This window comes from Ambystoma mexicanum, chromosome 6q (assembly GCF_040938575.1).
Source record: "Ambystoma mexicanum isolate Mex_15411 chromosome 6q, UKY_AmexF1_1, whole genome shotgun sequence".
Classification (NCBI taxonomy): domain Eukaryota; kingdom Metazoa; phylum Chordata; class Amphibia; order Caudata; family Ambystomatidae; genus Ambystoma; species Ambystoma mexicanum.
Genome location: NC_090937.1, coordinates 1357488254 through 1357509358, shown reverse-complemented (window position 1 = coordinate 1357509358; position 21105 = coordinate 1357488254). Strand labels below are relative to the sequence as shown.

Genomic DNA, 21105 nt, shown 5'->3' with positions numbered 1-21105 from the left:
GGCAGAAATAGCAGCTGCCCTGATGATCAACCACATCTTTTCGCGTTTTGGTCTACCCCAAAGAATTGAGTCAGACAGAGGTAGCCATTTTACCAGCGAAGTAATGACAAAGATGTGGGAGATACTGGGGGCTAAAAGGAAGCTACATATTGCTTACCGGCCAGCCTCTTCTGGTGCAGTGGAGAGATACAACAGACCCATTGGGAGTATCTTAAAAAAGTTTGTGGCAGATTCTGGGCCAAGTTGGGATATCTGGTTACCTCTGGTCCTAATGGCCATCAGATCTATCCCTTCATCTGCAACTAAAATGTCACCATTTGAGCTGATGACTGGACGCAAGATGGTGCTTCCCCCAGCATTTGCTCTACAGGACCCAAGAGCAGACATTAATAAATGCCTCCACAACTCATGAATACGTTGAGAATTTAAGGAAACACCTCCAACATGCTTTTGCCTATGCTCAGCAGAATCTAGAAAGATCAGCCGAGAGTATGAAAACTCACTATGACCTGAATACTACCAGGAAAGAATACAATGTGGGAGACCGGGTCTATCTATACAATTTCCAAAGGAACCAGGCCAAACAGCGGAAATGTTTGCCTACATGGAAGGGACCTTTTGAAATTGTAGACAAGATCTCCCCAGTCGCCTACAGGATCCGCATCCCCAAAGGTAGTTCGGCGGAAGGGGAAGACAAGTGGGTCCATATTAATCAGCTAAAGTGTTGCCATCCCAGGCACACTCTGCAGCAACTGGAGGAGTCCTCTGCAATCCCAGAGGCGGCCGATCCAGAGTAATAAAAACTCCAACCCTAAAATATTCCACATATCAAAAATATAGTAACAAGAATGCAAATGTCTCCTGATTATATCTTGTTTTTTGAAATAAGAATGCAAATGTCTATTGATTCATAAAATGTATATGTCGCCCCACTATATCAATAGGGGGGAGAAATGTCTACGAATAGGTATTGCCGCTTTGCTTTGTCATCCTAGGAGAGGGAAAACCTGGAGACTGGCCAAGGAGAACGATCCGGGGACCGGGAGCAGAGATCCGAGGGGCCCGAAGTACCGCCCAATACTCCCATCAGGACCGGCGAGGAGAACCGATCGATCCACCTGATGGAGGAAAAGATGCTGGACTTTGTCATCTCCGGAATCAGAAGAAGATGATGCTAACATCCCAGTCTTGCGAAGCTCAATCGATGGAAGATCAGAATGGCCATCGCAAGAAGGGGGGCTTGTGGGATGTTTTCACCCACGCATCCGAGCCCTACAACATCACTGTGTGTTGCCGATAGCATAAAAAGCAATGTTGCCCACCAGAAAAAGCGCAGTGAAAACCTGACAGATAAGCCACCATCTACTTTTGACAAATCCCAGACCAAGCATTGACTTAGTTGGAGTGCTGAATTGAAGTCCCTTAAAGTCTTGACAGACTGTGAAGCCTTTCTGTCGTGCAGATTATGGACGGTTCCGCGGATGACCCCATGGCCGCCGTGGTTCAGGCTATCATAGTGTTAAGGGCCGACATGGCTGCAGCCACTACAGCCATCCATCAATGCCTAGATTCCATAAAGAGTGTTCAGCATCCCCTTTCTGCAGATGCTGGGCACAGCACCACCACCACCTCCTCCTCCTCTCGACTCCCAAACCACAGAACCCCATCCCCATGGTACTCCCCTCTCCATTCCCTTTGGCTGCTCCCGAAAGATACCACGGTGACCCCAGAAAGTTCTGTACCTTTTCTCAATCAGTGTAAGCTGCATTTCCTGTGTAGGCCCTCTGCACTTCCTGACTCCACCACTAAAGCGGCTTTTACGTTATCACATTTGGCAGGCATTGCAGCAGCATGGGCTTATCCTCTTCTGGAAAACGATAGCCCTACCCTGTATGATTTTGACCTTCTGGTGGCAGAGATGTCACAGGTCTTTGACACTCGAGACAAGGTCCAGTCTCGGGACTTGGAGTTGTTGGATTTGAATCAGGGAAGAGGGACTCTCAAAGTACATCATCCGCTTCAATCAGTTATCAGCAGAAACCTCATGGCCCGAAAACAAGAAGGCGGTGGTGTTCTATAGTGGTTTGAGCAATACCATGAAAGATGCCCTTTCGGTTGTCCCTTCCTTGCCAACACAGTTCCCCGAACTAGTTGATCTGGCTCTACACGTCGACGCACGTCGATCCGAACGCAGAGGCGAAGTTGGGTTCCCTAGTTTCTCTGTCTTGACTACTGCCTCTTCTTCCTCTGACTCACCTGGGGAGCCCATGCAAGTGGGAGGCATCGGTAGTCCAATCACCCAAATGGCACGGGAACGCAGGAGGGTGGATAACGCCTGCTACTATTGTGGCTTGGTCGGTCATTTTGTTAAGGAATGCCCACGTCGTCCGAAACCCAAGAACAAGGTTTTTCGGACAGCTTGATCATAGATCCGGGGCCTGGATCGAGTTCTCCTAGTTTCTCCCCGGATTCAGTTCCCGCATTTGGCAGCATCAGGCCCATTCTTGTACAGGCTGTACTGCAACCCACACCAGACATCGCCCATCCTGTTGCTATCATTATTGATTATGGGGCCACAGGGAATTACATCGATATCACATTGGCCTTATCCCTGAACCTTCCTTTGGTGAACAAAACACGTCCTGAACCTGTACAGGCTGTATACGGGACTGCTCTAGTGCCCGGCCCTGTTAAGCAACAAACCGCACCGCTCAGCCTAATCATCCAGTCTACTCATAAGGAGACCATCAGTTTCGATTTGATTACCATGCCACAGTTTGGCCTCATATTGGGTATACCATGGCCGAAGCAACACAACCCACTTATTGACTGGAAGACAGGTTCTGTGCATTTTGAATCCGATATATGTCAGGATTTCTGCCTCTTGTTGTCCCAAGGTAGTGAAACACCAACACAGAATTGGGTGCCATCGCACAACTCGATGAACCCCGGGTCCCTTTGCTCGACCCTCATGTTGTGGGACTAGTCATCAAAGGCATCCTGGAAGTGTACCAAGACTTCAAGGAAGTATTTGATCAAGGGTCTTCTGAGGTCCTCTCTCCACATAGGCCATACGACTATCCCATAGATCTTCTCCCTGATTCCCCCATTCCTACAGGTCGTATATATATTCATTGTCCCCTTCTGAGGAACAAGCATTAAGAACATACGTACAGAAGTCTCTTAGTCTTGGTCATATCCATCCGTCCTATTCACCTGCAGCCAGTCCGATATTCTTTGTTCCCAAAAAGGGAGGCAATCTCCGTCCTTGTGTGGACTATCGGCAGCTTAATGCCATCACAAAGAAAGACCGGTGCCCTATACCCCTTATAACACCCTTGCTTGACCGTCTAACACATGCTTCGGTCTATACCAAATTAGATCTCAGGGGGGCCTACGATTTGGTTCGTGTCCGAAAAGGGGCCGAGTGGAAGACCGCTTTTTGCACCTGCTATGGTCTCTAGGAGTACATGGTCATGCCATTCGGGCTTTGCAATGCTCCGGCCACTTTTCAACGCTTCATGAACAAAGTTTTCAGTGACATTTTAGACGTGTTCATGGTTGTCTATTTGGACGACATCCTTATATTTTCACGGAATACGGAGGAACATGTGCTTCATGTACGAGAAGTGTTGTCCCGGTTATGTAAACATTCCCTCTTAGCAAAGCCCGAAAAGTGCCAGTTCCATGTAGACTAGGTCGAGTTCTTGGGGTTCCATATTACACCAGACGGGCAGGCCATGAACCAGGCCAAAGTCCGGGCAGTACTAGATTGGCCAATTCCACTTAATCTCAAAGGCCTTGCAGTCGTTTTTGGGTTTTGCCAATTTTTACAGGCACTTTATTTTTGGGTTTTCCTCCATTGTGGACCTTCTCACTGCTTTGACCAGCCCTCGTGTACCTTTTATCGGGTTGGAGAAACACCAGCAAGCTTTTGACACTCTAAAAACGGCCTTCACCACTGCCCCGGTCCTTCAGCATCCTGACCCGGAGTTACCATTCATAGTCGAGGCGGACGCATCCTCGTTTGCCCTGGGGGCAATTCTATCTCAAGCATGCCCCACCATAGGATGGTTACATCCTGTGGCTTTCCATTCCCGCAAGTTCACCCCCACTGAGAGTCACTATACAGTTACCGAGAAGGAGTTGTTAGCGGTGAAAGATGCCTTTCAAATGTGGCGTCACCATCTCTTGGGTGCTAAACATCGAACTACTGTCTTTACAGATCACCAAAACCTCCAGGACCTAGCCTCCCTCAAGTGTGTTAACAGTAGACAGGTTAGGTGGCACTTGTTTTTCGCTGCTTACGACTTCCAAATCAAACATCGGTCTTGTATTACTCATGGGAAGGCTGATGCGTTGTCTCATTCCCCTGGGGGCGTTTCTCTACCTGTATACCCCGATTCCTTATTAGACAAGAGGAACGGTCTATGTCTTTGTACTCCTCCCCTACCCCTCTTGGACTCCATCCGTACTTGGGTGTCCAGTCACCCAGACCAGCTGTCAGAATGGAACCCTGTTTTTCATGATGGTTTACCCTTTGTACAGGACCGATTGGTATTGCCCACGACAGACGCCCGTAATCTCACCCTGGTGTGGTCCCACGACATCGCCATAAATGGCCACCCCGGTCAGAGAAGGACATTGGCTCTCCTAAAGTGCTAGTGTTGGTGACCTTCCATGAGACGGGACATTGAATTGTATGTACACCTGCTCCATCTGTGCTCAGTATAAACACCGTAAGGGACGTCCTTTGGGCCTACTATGACCACTGCCCGTACCCCCAAAACCATGGCATAACCTCACCATGGACTTTGTAATGGACCTACCAAGGGTGCAGGGGTTTGCAGGGGTTTGATTCCGTCTGGGTGGTGGTTGATTCCTAAACTAAAATGGCACAGTTCATTCCGTGCACAGGCATTCCTTCCGCTCCTGTCTTAGCTGGATTGTTCTTCAAGTCTGTGGTCTGCTTGTTTGGGTTACCTTCCATCTTGATATCTGATAGGGGTTCCCAATTTACATCTCGCTTCTGGCGTGCCTTGACTAGATTTATGGGTATTGACTCTCGTTACTCCTCGGCCTACCACCCGGAGACGGACGGGCAGACCGAGAGAGTCAACCAGACCATGGAGCAATACTTGCGTTGCCTGACCCTGCAGCATCAACAGTCCTGGTTCTGCGTTCTGCATCTGGCAGAGTTTGCGTAAAACAATGCTGTGCATGCCTCCACAGGGTTCTCCCCGTTCTATGCCCTTTACGGTCAGTATCCCCGAGTCCTTCCTATCCCCGACTTCTCCCTCTCTGGTAATCCTGCTGCTACTGCCTGTGCCCGTGATTTGTCCCCTGTCCACTCACAGACCCTTGTTCATCTCCTGGAGGCTCAAGCTACTGAAATCTGTGGCAGACCGGAAACGGTCGGCTGCCCCTGTCTATTTAGTTGGGGATAAGGTCTGGTTGTTCACTCGGCATCTTAACCTGCCAGGGTGTCGCAAGCTGTACCCCGGTTTGTTGGTCGTGGTCGATCCCGTGGCATATCGCCTCTGGGTCCTGAGTTCTTGGCGGCTCCACCCGGTGTTTCACACCTCCTTGCTCAAAACTTGCCCCGCTCCTACCAGTCTCCGTTCCGCTGCTGCTCCGGTTTCCCAGAGTACCCCTGATATGTTTGTGGTCTCCAACATCCTGGGTTCCCGTGTTTTAATGGGTCGTTTGCAGTACTTGGTGGATTCGGTGGGTTATGGCCCCGAGGAGCGTTCATGGGTCCCTGTTGAGGATGTTCATGCTCTCCGGCTCATCTCTCGCTTCCATAGGGACCATCCTTCCTGCCCACAGGGTTGTGGGCCTTTGGGGTGGGCTCTGTCACGCTCCCGTCTGTCACACACCACACTCCCACACATGTCCCTACAACATCTAGGTGCCCCATACCGCTCCCGGACCCTGCACACCTTCCTCCTCTGCCACTCACGTAGGGCGGGGTCATATGAGCGGCAAACTCCTTATTCGGGGCGTGTCAGGCAGCCGTGTTCATCCCCGATTGAGGTACCCCTTCTTTCACTGGCATTTGCCATGGCGCCTTGGGGAAGGAATCCATGGACGATCGCGTCCGTATCACGTGACAGTTGGTTCCCGGTCACGTGATACGGCTGTGTGTCACGTGACATGGAAGCGATCAGTTCTTAAGCAGTGATTCGCCCGTTACTCTTTGCTTCACAGCTGTTTCCTTGGAACTCTGTTCAGCGACCACTGTTTGTTCTTGCTTCACAGACCTTACGACCTCGGAACTCTTACACGGACTTCGTTTGGATATACCCTTTTGTTGTGACTTTGTACTCCGATTTCATGGACTATTGGACCACGGAACTGCAGCTCGGACTTCCCTTTTTGTCTTGGCATTCTGCACCCGCTCTTGGTTTTCCTTTGGCAAACTTCAGGATTGTAATCACAAACTTCCTTTGTGTTCTCCAATCTCAGATACAGGTGGGCCAGTCGGTGTTCACTACACACCGCCGTGACCCATTTCAACTCACCTTACTTACGTCTGGGGTGCTGCTCACGTGCCCTCTCCACGGAACCATCCCTAAGCCCTGTCTGGTTAGCAACAACATCACTGCCATTCCTAGGTAAGCCGCTTATATTCCTTTACGTACACTGTATTTCTTCACTGTGATCGTTTGATGCTAATTGGCATTTTGCTTTACAGCGGCCTTGGGGTTCCAGTGTTCCGCGGTTCCGTTCTTCAAGAATCTCCCACCTGTGGCCTCAAAGATCGCACAGAGAGTGATGTTACATTCTCTCTGTGTGGTACTTGTGGACGGAGGTTTCTCTAATCTTCACGACGATCAAGTCTTAACAGACTATGATGAGGAAGATCGAAGTAGAGTTGTTTGAGTACTGCTATGAGGAAGAGTGAGGAGGATTTAGTAGGGACTGTTACGAAGAAGAGTGAGGTGGAATTGGTCAGATCCTGCGATGAAGAAGCATAAGGTGGCACTAGTGCGGTACAGCAACGAGAAAGAGTGAGGTACGATCATGTAGATATCTTCCTGCCTGATGTCAGGCATGAATTGAGAACCTCACCGTGAAGTCACGTGCAAAGGTTGTTCAATCAAAATAAATGTTATAGTAAACCAGCATAGGCTTCCTCCGGTCTGTCGTACCCAATTTGTATTAAACTAATTAAGTGATTGTAGATTTTTTCAACAAATATAATACCAGACACATCCCCCCACTAATACACCCATCTGACACATTTTAAATTAATTTAAGAAGCAATCATGTAATGGTTTATATTTTAAAAAAAAGATTGCTTCCTAAATTAACTTGACATATTCCTCTTAAACTAACAATCAATTACAGTTTTATTTGTATTAATTTATTTTTCCATTTATAAAGCGCACTAAACCCAAAGGCATTGAGGCGCTTTTAATCAAGCAGTTACTCAACATGATATGTGAATAAGGACAGTAGATCAGACATAAACCAAAGAGTCTAAGAGGATAAGGATAACCAAAGAGTAAATCTGTGATTGCCACATCTCAATATATTATAGATTTCAACTAATTGCACTTTTTTGCCGTTCGTGGCGATTCTCGAACTTGATTCTTGAATCGGATAATGACAGATTTTCAGATATGATTAAACTTGCCGGCAACACGGCATCATGGGACATAACTAACTTTTTGTATACTTGGGCATCTCACTTTATGCCACATTAAAATGAATACTGGACAAATTTAAGCCAAACCAACAAAGGATTTCCTTTGAGCACTTTGTGCCCGACATGTTTCTCATTTCGTGCAAATCTGTCCAGCGATTTGGGCTTTGCGCCTGAGCAAGAAATTTTAAGTTTCCCTACAAGAAAATGAAAAACATGTTAGTTTTTCTCCCCTTTATGAATTTTGAACCGGAATGCAAATTTGCACAAAAGTTTCCCAATTCAAGGGGGCTCGGCCTCAGAATAGGAATGTCAAATGTCGTGCTGATCCGTCCTTTAGCTCAAAGTTACCAGCCATAGAATTTTCGCATTTCCCGTAGATGATAGGTCTCACCTTAAAGATAGGATGACTAGAACAGCACTATAATTATACACAAACCCACACCTTCGTAAAATCCCTCTTAATGCATTCCTGAGCATCTGATGGTATAGGCTTAAATTTGAAAGTTATATGAATTAAAATGAAAATTAATATTTCATACACTAGCATCTGAATGGAAAGGTTTATTAATATGCTGAGCACTTGGGTGTGAAAAGCCCTTGGCTATAAATAGCAAAATATATATGAAATATAATTATGTTTTGGACTACCATTAAGTTGCTGAATTTCAATGATCTGATCACTTATTAAAATGGTAAATATGCTTATTAAAATTGAAAGAATACTCCAGCTGACATGTTAAACAAATGGGGCTTACCGACTCTTGTGTGGAAAGGATATTGCGGAACAGCTCTCCGTCAATTTTCTTTTTCATCAATAATTCAGTAAAGTTCAATCGTAAAATTTGAACAAATATCTGTGAATGAGAAACAGATATCAAATATGGCCCTAGAATGAGCTTTAGCAATACATATCAAGTAGGTGTGTGAGGAATCAGTGATATTCAAGTGTTTACGGAACAAACAAATAATGAAGGACATACATCATTAAAAAGTACAAAGACTTCAAGAGAGCGTATGCAGCTCCTCAACGGGGTTCATGGGGAGAATTGTTCAATGCGCTAAATCAGTGTTTTAATTGTAATGGATGTCGGGATTGAAGGATCTAGGGCCAGATTTTTTCTTAGTAATTGCTAGCATACCACGTCAAACAGAGCCCTGACCATGAGGGGGTGAGTGGGGGAAGCTGGTGGTGACCAGTGAACTGAAGGAAGGCAAGCGAAGGTTAATGAATGGGGGGTGGGGAGAGGTTACTTTAGAGTCTCATTCCCAGAAAGATCCAAGTTGCATTCCTGGGTCTCACCTAGAGGAGCCGTTTAGTATCAGCATACAAAATAGACAGACAGCTAGTTCATAAACTGTGTAATAGACATACAGGCTTGGTTTTTAAAGCTAACATCATACTAAAGATGTGGCTAAATAGTAGCATTCCAAGTGCCTTCCTAAACAAGCAAATCCTCAAATGTCCGCTGGACCAGGCAAAAATGTACAAGTGTACCCTCACAAGTTCCAATCACTTTATGAAACCGTCGTAGATGGAAGAAGAGGATGGAGACTGCACAGTGGACAGAGGCAAAGGCCTCGTTGGGAGTATTTCCAATGGTAATACCACCAAACTTGTTTACTGTTATTGCTATGGCAATAACCGCTGAGCCGGTGGGCCATTACCTCCTCGCTCGGGCCTTAACGGGGCCCCAGGGGCATTACCTTTAGATGGTTATGGCCCGCCGGTGAGGTGGTTATTGCCATTAGTATTCCGTCGTTTGTAGCCCTGGGATACTAATGTCGTAGCGAAACTTTTTCAAGCAGCATTTCTTTTGCCGTCTGAAAAGGCCTCGCAGCAGTACGCGTTAGTTCTAGAAACACTTGAACGCACGTACTGCTTCATTACTATGGAGCAACAGGGTGCCATTTTGGGCCAAGTTGCTCCGTAGTAATGACTGGGGGGAATGTTTTTAAATGTGCAATGTATTCTGCACGTGTAAGGCAGTATGTGAAATGCAGAAATGTGTTTTTCACAGATTGGCTTACATGTGCAGACTGCACTGTACGTGTCGAAACCTACCTTCACACGCTGTCATTTCCCCGACAACAGCAGTCGGGTAAATGGCAGCGTGCGAAGGTAGGTTTTGAAACAGCAGTGTACCTGAGGATTACACTGTGGTATGGCTCAGAAACGATTCACCACGCCGGGTACTAATATTCATTATGGAGACAAATACACCAAATTATGAATGGTAGACTAAGTTCATGAGTATACGAGTAATTAGGGATTTCAGCATTTACTGCAGGCAGTATTTCTGCCAGTACTGTGGAAGAAAGAAAAACTTCCAGTAAAGTGCTGGTGTTTTTCCTCCACATTACTATTAATGTCAGAATTTTGCCCTGTGGTAAAAGTGACATTCATTCTGTTAAAGCTACTTTTTTAACCAGCCAACTCATAATGAAGTCTTCTGGTCTATTATTAAAATGTATTTTAAATGGAGGTGGGGGAGAGTTCTAACCCCCGCCACCACCTCACCCTGCCAACAAACCACACAACATGTATACATATTTTTTAAACAATTATACCAAAACGACCACGGTGGAAAATGCGCGACTAATGTGCACACAAGGAAAGTGACCTAGTGGTCCGTGTGGATAGCTTATGAGTTAAGCACTCGCTAAAGACATGGGGCCAGCCTGCTCTTTGCAAGTGCAAATCTCCTGGCAGGCCCAATTTAGCCCTTCACCCTTACGGTGTTGATGGATTTAAAAGCATTACATTGGGTAATAAAACCAGTGTTACCAATGCTTAGAAGCAGGAGGAATCTGCCCATAAGAACTATAAAATAATTATGATTCTCCTACCTTCATATATTGATATCACTTCTTTCAACCCATCTATCCAATCTTCTTGTATCCATCCAGCCCTCCATTCATCCTCCTTTCTGCTCACCCAACCATCTATCTAGTCTCCCATTATCCACACATACGTTTTCATCTTGATCTATTCTCCTTTTATCCCTCTAGCTCCCCATCTATCAGTTATCACTTTATCCATCCACCCACCTATTCATCCAATTTGCTTCCTTTGTATCCGTTACATTGATTCCCCAAACCATGTTCCGTTTCTTCCCCCACATCTTCCTTTCCGCTTCTTTCCTGCCTCACTGCTCCCTTTCTCTAGTCCTCTTGTTTTCCTTTACTTTCTTTCTCCCTCAAAATGCCCCTTTCACCCTCGTGCTTGTTACTTTCCTTCCCGTTTCTTTTTCCCCTTTCGCTTTCTAATTCTATCCCTCACTCGTAGGCTCTTGGGTGGAGCTGCCAGTCACCTGCCGAGTGCCCTGCCTTTCCCCCCTTTTCACCTGCTGGCGTTTCCCCCATGTGTCTTTTTATGTGAATGTCTGAGTATAAAAAAATAATAATAATTGCTTTGTGAAACCTAGGCCTTTCTCCCCTATTCAGGATTCCCAAACTCCCTCCTGTCTTCATGTGCTTTTTGTGAGCTCTTTAAGCCTGAGTGTTGTCTTGTCCCATTGCTCTAGTTGCCTGCCTCCCACTATCCTGTCTGCCTGCTCTAGCTGTCCCTTCTAGTGTCTCCCCCTCTCCCTTCCACCTCTCCCGCCTACTCTATGGTGCTCTCTATCTCACCTATCTTCTCTAACTGCTTCTCCATTGACTATCCTGCTCTCCTCACTAGATCTGGTAGGAAAAAGTTTAAAAAGGACATCCTGGTCTCCAACCCAGGCATCCCTATAGCGGACACCTACGCTAGTGCCTCCTCCAAGGAAACTCTCAACGACATCCTCTTTTTCGTGCCTTCACCTGATCTATGGACCCTTCATATGGTCTCTGTGCTCTCTCCTTTCTCCTCCTCTCTCATTAATGGTGGCACCCGTTGGGCTGTCCTCTTGGCCTCCTTCCACTCCTCTAAGACCATCATTAATGTCTACTCTAATAGGACCGTCTTGGTCCAAGGCCCTCAGGCCAACCTTCACCTCTTTGATAGATCCTTCCCGCGCCTCATCAACTTTCTTTCCTCTCCTGCTGTCCCCCCTCCTCTTTCCTCGGCTACCTTGCCTCCACCCTCCCTCCCTGCCCCCTCTCATGCTCCTTCACCTCCGCAGGGCGTGCCTCTGATCTGTACCCCTCCCCGGAAATCCTTCAAGGATGGCAACCTTCTCCACATTGCCACTCTTAACTCTCCCGCTGCCGTCAAACATTCCTCCGATATCTGTCGCCTTCTTGAGGAACTGGACCTTGATGTGCTTGGTCTCACTGAGACATGGTTCACGGCCAGCTCTGTCACCAGCTTTGACACACTCCTACCTAATGGTTACAAGATCCTCTCCGTGCCCAGGCCCAACCGTGCTGGGGGGGGGAGGTGTTGCCCTTATCTTCCCGGAGTGGATTCCTGCCACTGTTACTCCTACGCAGACCTACTCCTCTTTTGAATGCCTTGTCTGCCGACTCTCTCTCTCTCGCTCTCCTAGCCATTCCCTTACCGTGGCTACCATCTATCGGCCACCCGGTCAAATTTCCTTCTTCGTCTGCGAGTGGGCGTACCTCTCCTCCTCACTCCTGTCCTCAACCACTCAACTCCTCTTTCTTGGAGACTTCAACATCCACCTGGATGCCTCCTGTCCCCCCCTTTGGACTCTTTCACGGCCTCTGCGACTCTCTCTCACTCTCTATTCTCACGTCTGAGCTGACGCATTCTGCAGCGAACACTCTTGAAGCTCTCATCTCTTCTGACCTTCCCCTCTCTGTCCCTCTCTCCACTCCTCTCGCCTGGAGTGATCACTTTCTCCTATCCTCCCACCTCACCTTCCCCAACCCTCAGGCAAAGCCACCTTCATCACTGCCACCCTCCTTCTCGGTCATCCGACCCATGAAGCACGTGTCAGTTGAGGCTTTCGCCGCCACCTTCTCGCCCCCCCGCCCCACCTTCGGCATACTCCCACACTGACACAGCCCTCTCCACGCTGCTATATCTGATACTCTTAATATCCTTGCCCCTGCCATGAGAATCCGCCTGAAGCGCAAAGCCAAATGTAACTCCTGGTATGACTCGGATCTCGTCACCCTAAAACGCTAGTGCAGGGTGGCAGAGAGGAAATGGGATGCTTCATTTTCATCCTCTGACAAACTGGCCTGCCGTCTGCTCCAAAGGCAATACCGGCTCTCTGTTCTCACCAAGAATAGAGCCCTTATCCAAGCACGCATCTCTGCGGCATCTAAAAATTCGGCCGAACTCTTCAAAATCTGCAAGGAGCTGGCCAACCCTGCTGCAGTCTCTACCTCTCCTGTCCCCTCCCAGTCCCTCTGCAGGGCACTGGCCTCTCACTTCATTTAAAAAACTCAGGACATCCTGTCCTCACTCTCCTCCTATCACCTCCCCCCTCTATTCCCTGCTCTTTCTCTGGCCCTTCTGCAGCCATCCCTCCTCCCTCCTTCTCTGCCTTTCCCCTTTTCTGGGGACGAGGTTTCCAGACAAGCCTGATCTATGAAAGTCTCGTCAAAACAGGTCCACCCCTGCTCCTCCAAAACTATAAAGGACCACATTGACTCCCTTGCTCCTGCCCTGGCTGACTTCTGCAATCACTCCTTAGCCTCCGGAGTCTTCCGATCCCCCCTTAAGCACTCCCTTGTGACCCTCTTCTTACGAAAATCTCTTCCGACCCCTCCTGCCCGGCTAACTATCACCCAATCTCCATCACTCCCTTCTTGGGCAAGCTCCTGGAGAAACTGGCCATCTCCCAGCTTAATCTCGTTGCTGAATATGTTGGTAGTCTTCATGACCATCAGTCTGGCTTCAGAGCTGCCAGAAGCACGGAAACTGCTCTCCTGAACATCCGTGAGGACCTGCTCTCGAACCTTGAATCTAACACTCCGTGTGTTCTCATTTTGCTCGATCTCTCTTCTGCCTTTGATACTGTCAACCATGCCATCCTGCTCAACCGCCTCCATGATAACCTGGGTATCACTGGTCAGGCTTTGGTGTGGCTGACCTCTTTCCTCTCCAATCGACCCTCCCAGGACCAACGGGGGTCCTTCCTCTCTGACATCTTTTCCTCTACCTGTGGTGTCCCCCAGGGATCTAACCTCTCTCCCTGGCTGTTCAATCAGTATCTGGCACTCCTTACCCACCGCATCGCCGCTCTCTGCCCCAACTTTCAGTGCTATGCGGATGATACCCAGCTCATTTTCAGGCTACCCTCGACCTCCTCTTCTCCTTCCCTCATCTCTGACTGTCTCTCTGCTATCCAGGAATGGTGTGCCACCAATGACCTCTGCCTTAATGCCAGTAAGACCGAGATTCTACTCATCGGCACACGCACTCTCTCCTTCCCTGCAGCTCTCTGGCCGGCCTCTCTTGGCCCTCTTCCTGCTCCTACATGCAAGGCAAAAAACCTTGGGGTTATCTTCGACTCCACACTCTCCTTCTCTCCTCACATGTCCAACGTCTCCAAGAAGTCACACTACCAGCTGCACCTCCTCAGAGGTATCCTTCCTTTCCTCTCCTTCCCCAAGAAGCTCACCATCTCAAAGCTGGACTACTGTAACAGCCTCTATCTAAATCTGCCTGCCTCTACTCTCCGCCCTCTGAAACTCATCCAGAACAGGACTGCGAGACTTGTCCTTAGTCTCAAGCCCAGGGACCGTATCTCTCCAGGACTGAAACCGCTACACTGGCTCCCAGTGGTCGCGAGGATTACGTTCAAAACCCTCTGCATTGTCCACAAGGCCTTCTGGGGTCTGGGGCCAAAATACCTTCAACTCTCTCTACATAAATATCTTCCTTCACGAGCTTTTCGCTCATCCGCCTCCAACTCCCACAGGGTCAGCCGCTTCTCCAAGCAACGAGCTGGGGGTAGATCTCTCTTCGCAGCAGGGGCCTCCCTCTGGAACAGCCTTCCCGCCTCCCTGAAACTTGAGGAAAACCATCTCCGGTTCCGGAAGCACCTCAAAACCTTCCTCTTTGCTTCTGCTTTCTCTCCCCCTCTCCCCTGCTAATTACTGAAACTGCACTGAATCTGCAACTGGGCTACTCACCGTTCTCGGTCCTTGGCCCAGCCACTCTGCCCTGCACTGCCTCCCTGCAACCGCTGCACTGCGGGACCGTCTCTGTAGCCCTACAGCCCCCCTTCCCAGCACTTACCTTGCACTTGCCACCAGCGGGCCCTTATTATTTATCTTGTATTCTACCAACCCTGTTCTGCACTTTCCCCTCTCCCTTTCCCCCTTGCACTTTTCCCTTCCCCTCTACCCTTGCACGATCTGAATGACACCTGGCCTAGTAGGATCGTTGTCTGTCTCCCCTTTGTTACCTCCTCGCTGCCTCATCGCGCCTTCAAACACTTGTGTATAGGCGCGTTACAAAAGCCATATCATATCATATGCACCGGTTCTTGATCGGTTTGCTGGTATGATTTCTAGTCTTTGTGCTGCAGTTACATATCACAACAAAAGGTGCACATGCAATTGAATCTGTTAATGTATATGTTTGTTTTATATATTTAGCATGGGTGCTCCCCCTTCAAAAAAAAAAATAATTACTTGCGTGACCCATCCAATCCTACTAACTACAGACCCATAACCACTGTTCCTTTCCTACTCAAGATTCTTGACAAAGCAACATACCTGCAAGTCCAGCAATTCTTAGAATCAAAGAACATTAAAGGCGCCCGACAATCCAGTTTCCGCCCTGGTCACGGCACCGAAACGGCCCTACCGGACCTTAAAAATCAAATTGACGAAATCAGAGACTTGGGTAAACCCGCCCTACTCCTCCTTTTAGATCTATCGGCAGCATTTGACCTTGTGGATCACAATCTACTCTGTCATCACCTCTCAATATAAGCCTTCTTCATACCCAAAGCAATCACCTGGATCGCCTCTTTCCTTCTCAGACTAAGGAGCCGCAAATCCAGACACCATTCTATTTGGAGTACCACAGGGCTCTTGCCTATCCCCCATGCTGTATAACATTTTCACCCATCTCCCTCTTGACCCTACTTGACTCTCTCAGCATTATGTACACCAACTATTCCGACGATACTCAAGTCCTCCGCACATGGCTGGCTGGTAAATGGCTCTGCCTTAACAGAGACAAGACAGAATTACTACTGCTAGCCCCTACTGATTCACGTATCATTCTGGATGACCAGTACCTAACATTCACCATCAACAACATCACCATTCCAGTCTCCCACTCAGTCAAAACCCTGGGAGTACCCGCAGATTCTAACCTCACTATGTCTAGACAAGTCAGCGGAATCGCCACCTCTGCAGCCTACTACTCCAAACTCCTCAGTGTCACCAGACCGTTCCTCTCCACCACAAACTATCTTTAGGCTCAAGGCGGGACTACTGTAATGTACTCTTCACAAGAACCACAGTGAAAAATCGAGACAAATTACAAACTATTCAAAACTATTCATCACTGGGCATCTCCAAAAGTGAACATATCTCAGCACCCAGACAACAAGCGCACTGGCTGCCTGTCTGCCAGCGCATCTTGTTCAAAACACTCACCATTACGCATAAATGCATCCATCACACCGCTGCCTCCTGCCGCAAGACCCATAAGAACACCATATGCCAATCTACTGCCTGTTCCAAGAATTAATTGTGCTAGAGGCGGTGGCACGTGCGTCCCCATCATTGCCTACAGGCACTGGAACTCCCTACCTTAGGACATCAGAGTTGAACCCTCTCATCTTCCCTTCCGCAGGACAATCAAAACTAGACTGTTTGCCTAAAACTGCACATGTAACCCTGCTACCCTATCACACCAGTGTAACCAATACTGAAACCATTCATTCATACTGTAATTTAGGTAAGGGGCAATGTAACCAAGCCTCATACCTAAAGAATATTAACTTGACACTGGATTTTTTGTGAAGACTATTTTAACAGAACCTCACACCTGTTCTGCAACTAAGACATATTCTTCTAACAGCGCCTCGATGCCAAAGGGCTGTCTCGATGCCAAAGGGCTGTTTATAAATGCAAATAAATAAATACCTATGTGAATACTTTTCTTAAATGAATCAAACCAATTAAATCTATTGCTTGCATTTGTATTTTATTGACTTTATAGAGCTCTTTTGGCAAAGCACTAAAAGATAAAATGGCACAATAATTAGGAATAAACAAAAAAATAACCAAAACGGGAGAGAAATCAGTGAGAGAGAAGAGCCAAAAGTAGAAAAAGAGTAGGAGAAGAGCTCATAGCAAGGGGGAAAGGATTGCAGTACTTTGGAGCAAGTAAGGAAAAAGAGCTAAAACGAGACTGTGTACATCGGATTCAGGAATTGTTAGAAGACAGCGTCATTGAGACATAGAAGGATGCCAACAGCTAGAAAACCTGTTCGAATAAATCGAGTGGACCCCTGACTGGGAAAAGGATAAATACAGGCTGACTGAGGAATTTTCAGCAAAGGCCAAAATGTGGCACTAGGGCCTAGATCATACTCATTTAGTCACACTTAAGACTTGATGGCAATTTGCCCTAATACAAACTACCTATCTCTCACCACAACATACATAAGTAAGTAAGTGTCCCTCTTTAAAACAAATCATCAGGGCGGCATCCGATTCATCGAGGAAATGGTGCTTTAGTTTTATATTTTTTGGCTGTTGTGACAAGACCAGTACGCTGGCCTTGTCTAGAGGGATGGGAGAAACTGGAAGCCATTGGGTGTGCGAGGCCTACCATCAATAAATATTGAGCCAATTGAGGGGGCGGTGGCAGTTGAAAGGGCCCAAGTTACTGCCCCTGCCTTGTAACCGCATGTTTCTGTGCAGTAGAAGCTGGTCTCTGATAACCCCTCAAATGCAAAATACATGCCAGAGCGTGTATTCTCCTTCCAGAAACACCACAGCAGATTGGAAGGACGACAACCCGTCAAAGAGCTAGAGTGACCCAGCAGCGTCACACGCGAGCGGTGTCTCCCATACCGAGCAACACCCGCGAGAGAGAGAACTGCCCGAAGACCGTAGTGACCGTGAGGAGAGCAGCGGTTCTGGAGATTCTGCCCGGATGACGGACCTACGCCCGCAATGCATTGGCACCACTACATATGTAATCTGTTTGCCTCGCTTTTCACTACAATGATATCATTTTTGAATCATTACTGTTGTCAGCACGTTTATTCCGTGCTTTATAGTTGACAATTGTACATGTGGACTACATATGGTGAATGCATCTCAACGGCCACTCTTGACCTATTGGCAGGGACGCCATTTAGGGGTCAGCCGAAGTCTCCCTTGCTACCCCTAAAAAATGTATTTTTAAAAAAAAAACGTTTTTTTTTTAAAATTGAGGTTCCTGGGCTGAGGATAGCAGCATGTGGCTCTTTGTTTCTGGAGTGGCTGGTTTTCTGGTAGCTATAGCCGGTAAGATAGCTCAGTGGGTAGAGCGCTCGCTGCTTGCAATGTGTGTGTCATCTGCAGGTCAACTCAGCCTTTCTTTCTGTTGAGGTTGATAAATGAGTACCAACACAGGTTGGGTGATATAATATGTATATTTGTTCTATATGAAGCACTTACGCGTAAGTGCAATATAATAACACATCATTATAGTTTGGCCTTGGGTGTCTACTTGCATTCACGGTCATTTGGTAATATGGGCCTATATGCACTTAATACATATGGTGAGCCATTCTTGTGTGCAATGTATATCACATTACAGTGATACTGTAACCCTATTTTTTTTATAGTGTACTTAAAAACAATGCTATGTGATGCCACTTCCTGTTTTGTCAAGGGGTGAAAGGTCGTGTTCCAATCGCTGCCCGTGATGTCACTTCGTGGTGAGGTCAGATTACATCACTTCCTGGGATGTCATCAGAGGTCAAGGGTTGTGTGATGACACTTTGCTAACCCTGGACTTTTGGTGAAATGACATCCCTGCCTACTTGCTCCCGGTTGCAGCAAGGATCAAGTTGAAAACCCTCGGTATCATCTGCAAGGCTTTCTAGGGCCTGGGAACCAGCTATATCCAACTCTCTCGTCCCAAGTACCACCCTGATATAGCCCTTCTATCTTTTAGCTCCAACTCTCTGCAGATTAGACACTTCTCCAAGCAGAGATTGGGTGAGTATATCTCTCTCCTACACAGGTGCCGCCCTCTGGAATGGCCTCCCTGCCACTCTCAGACTCGAGTCTGAACTCCTTAAATTCCAGAAGCTTCTCCAGATCCTCCTTTTCTCTTCCTCCTTCCCTCTCCCCCTCCCCTGCTAATTTTCCCCCCTCAGCCTTTGACTGGCTGCCTGGTTCCTCCGATCCTTAGAGGGCACCATACCAGTCTACCCTTACACTTGGTCTCCTCTGACCCCCCCGCTCCTCCCAACCTGCACTCGCCCTTCTTGGCTCCCTTCCCCTGCACTAGCCTGGCCGGGTCTGCACCCCCTTAGCCCTTGCAGCCCATTCCTCGCACTTAGCACGTGGACCTTTCTGCCCTGCACTCCTTTTTTCCCTGGCTTCCCCGGGCACTCCCTTAACCCTCGGGCACACACTCCCTTGCTCCCGTGTACTTCTATTACTGCACGTGCATGATCCAAATGTCACAAAGCCTAGAAGGATGTTTTTGTTTCCCTGTACCCCTCCTGCCCCCTGCCTTGTTGCACCATGAAACACTGTTTAGGTGCATTCTAAAAACCCAATAAACAAATAAAATAAATGTCGTTTCCCTAGATCTCATCCTGGAAGCAGACAAAAAAGCGCCAGACCTAGCATCTGCCTATCAACACAATAAATATTTTGGGCAATGGTTCCAGTAGACGTTGCACATTATGGATATGGTTTGAAACTCGATTCTCTGTTATACTCCTTTGTTAAATCCCACAGTTGCTGAGATTTGTGACCAGAGCCCATATGTGTCCTCCCGGGTCCTGGTCTCCCACATCCAATCGCCTACAGCCTCCAGCCCCGACCTCCCTCCCCCAACACTTTGCCTTGGCATCTACTGGCCTATGTCCTGCACTTATTTATTTGCGGCTGACCATGCAACTAGGCACTTAGAGCTGCTCACTCCCTAGCTCTCGATACATTGAGCACTTACCCCCTCCCTCATTCCTCCCTCTCCCTGCACTTGCATGTTCCGAATGCTCACAAGGCCTAATAGGTCAGTCTCTATTTTTCACTGTTGTATTTGTTCTTCATCCCCATGTGCCCTCCCTGTTGCCCTGTGGGTGTATTGAAACACAGTTTACTTGATTTATAAGCGCCTTACAAATGCACAATAAATAAAATAAATAAATAGTATAATAACACGTGGTGATGAAATGTTCAACATTCCACCTGGTGCCATTTACTGCTGCCGTATGCAATTTACCACTGTCCAGTTGGCTTAACTAGAGGAAGTAACACCAAACTACACTTTTAATTATCATAATCCAGCCTGGGTGGTCTTTGTTGAATACTTTCAATGGAATAGGTTACACAACAGATACACAACATTCTGATTGTATCGAAATATGTACTTCTGTTTAATTCTAATTATTGTAAATGTTACTGCAAGTGGACAAACGGGGGGAAATAAACAAATCTATAAAATGTAACCCCTGGGTCAGGAACAAACAAAGGGTGTGTAACCATTCTACTTTCGGTCATTGGGATCTTAGAATAACGTTATGGTTTAATGGTAATGTCTTTTTAGCATGACGCTGTCACCCAAAGTCTCACATTTCTCGAAGGTGTTAGTAATCACTGACATGGTTCACCCTAGTTAAGGCTTCTTTCTCAGTGTGATGCAGTCTCTATGCTTTAAGTGTAACTGAATCGATAAATACTGAGTTGTTTTAATTTTGTAATAAATACAAAACATGCACACACAAAATCCACTATATTCAGTGCTTTATCCATATCATTATTTTTATATTCATAAATGCGTATCACACAAACCTAGCTAGGGAGCAACAGAGCGATGTACAGGTCAGAGCATAACAATGTTAGTGATAACTTTGGTGATTAACACTTAATAAGCACAAATACATTAAATAAATGAAACTTAACACAAGTCATCAAGAAAACAATAGGAATACTTATGACAGCATTTTGGGGCCATCTAAGAATGATCCTAGCAGTTCCATATAGCGGTTAAAGATAACCAGGCAAAGAATGGAGGTCCGAGGGACACTAAATGTGACAGGGTGACATTCAGACTTGAGGGAGCCCATCTGGACAGCCAGGTATCTGCCAGATAGGAAGAATGCTAACCATTTTAGGTCCGTGCCAGAGAAACCCATCATATGTGAATGGAGGGTGAACCGTGTGTGATAGTCGACCAGGTCGAATGCTGCTGAGAGGTCCAGAAGGACTAGCAGGCAGTAGTTCCTTATGTCAATAATCTGAAGGGTGTCATCAACCACTTTGATGGTGGCTTGTTCGGTGTAATCAAAGGCCCCAAACCACAGAACTGAAGGGCCAAAGGGAAATGACCTGCCAGCATTCAGAAACCTGCA

At 47.2% G+C, this 21105-nt stretch overlaps 1 protein-coding gene across 3 annotated transcripts in view; it reads right to left on the bottom strand.

Annotated features, from left to right (window-relative positions):
- EVC (EvC ciliary complex subunit 1) overlaps positions 1 to 21105 on the bottom strand; it is a 946714-nt gene that overhangs the window by 774595 nt on the left and 151014 nt on the right. For all 3 annotated transcript variants that reach the window (XM_069631973.1, XM_069631974.1, XM_069631975.1), the window contains exon 6: positions 8410 to 8508. In XM_069631973.1, the coding sequence (XP_069488074.1) occupies positions 8410 to 8508 (99 nt within the window). The remainder of the gene's footprint in view (positions 1 to 8409; positions 8509 to 21105) is intronic.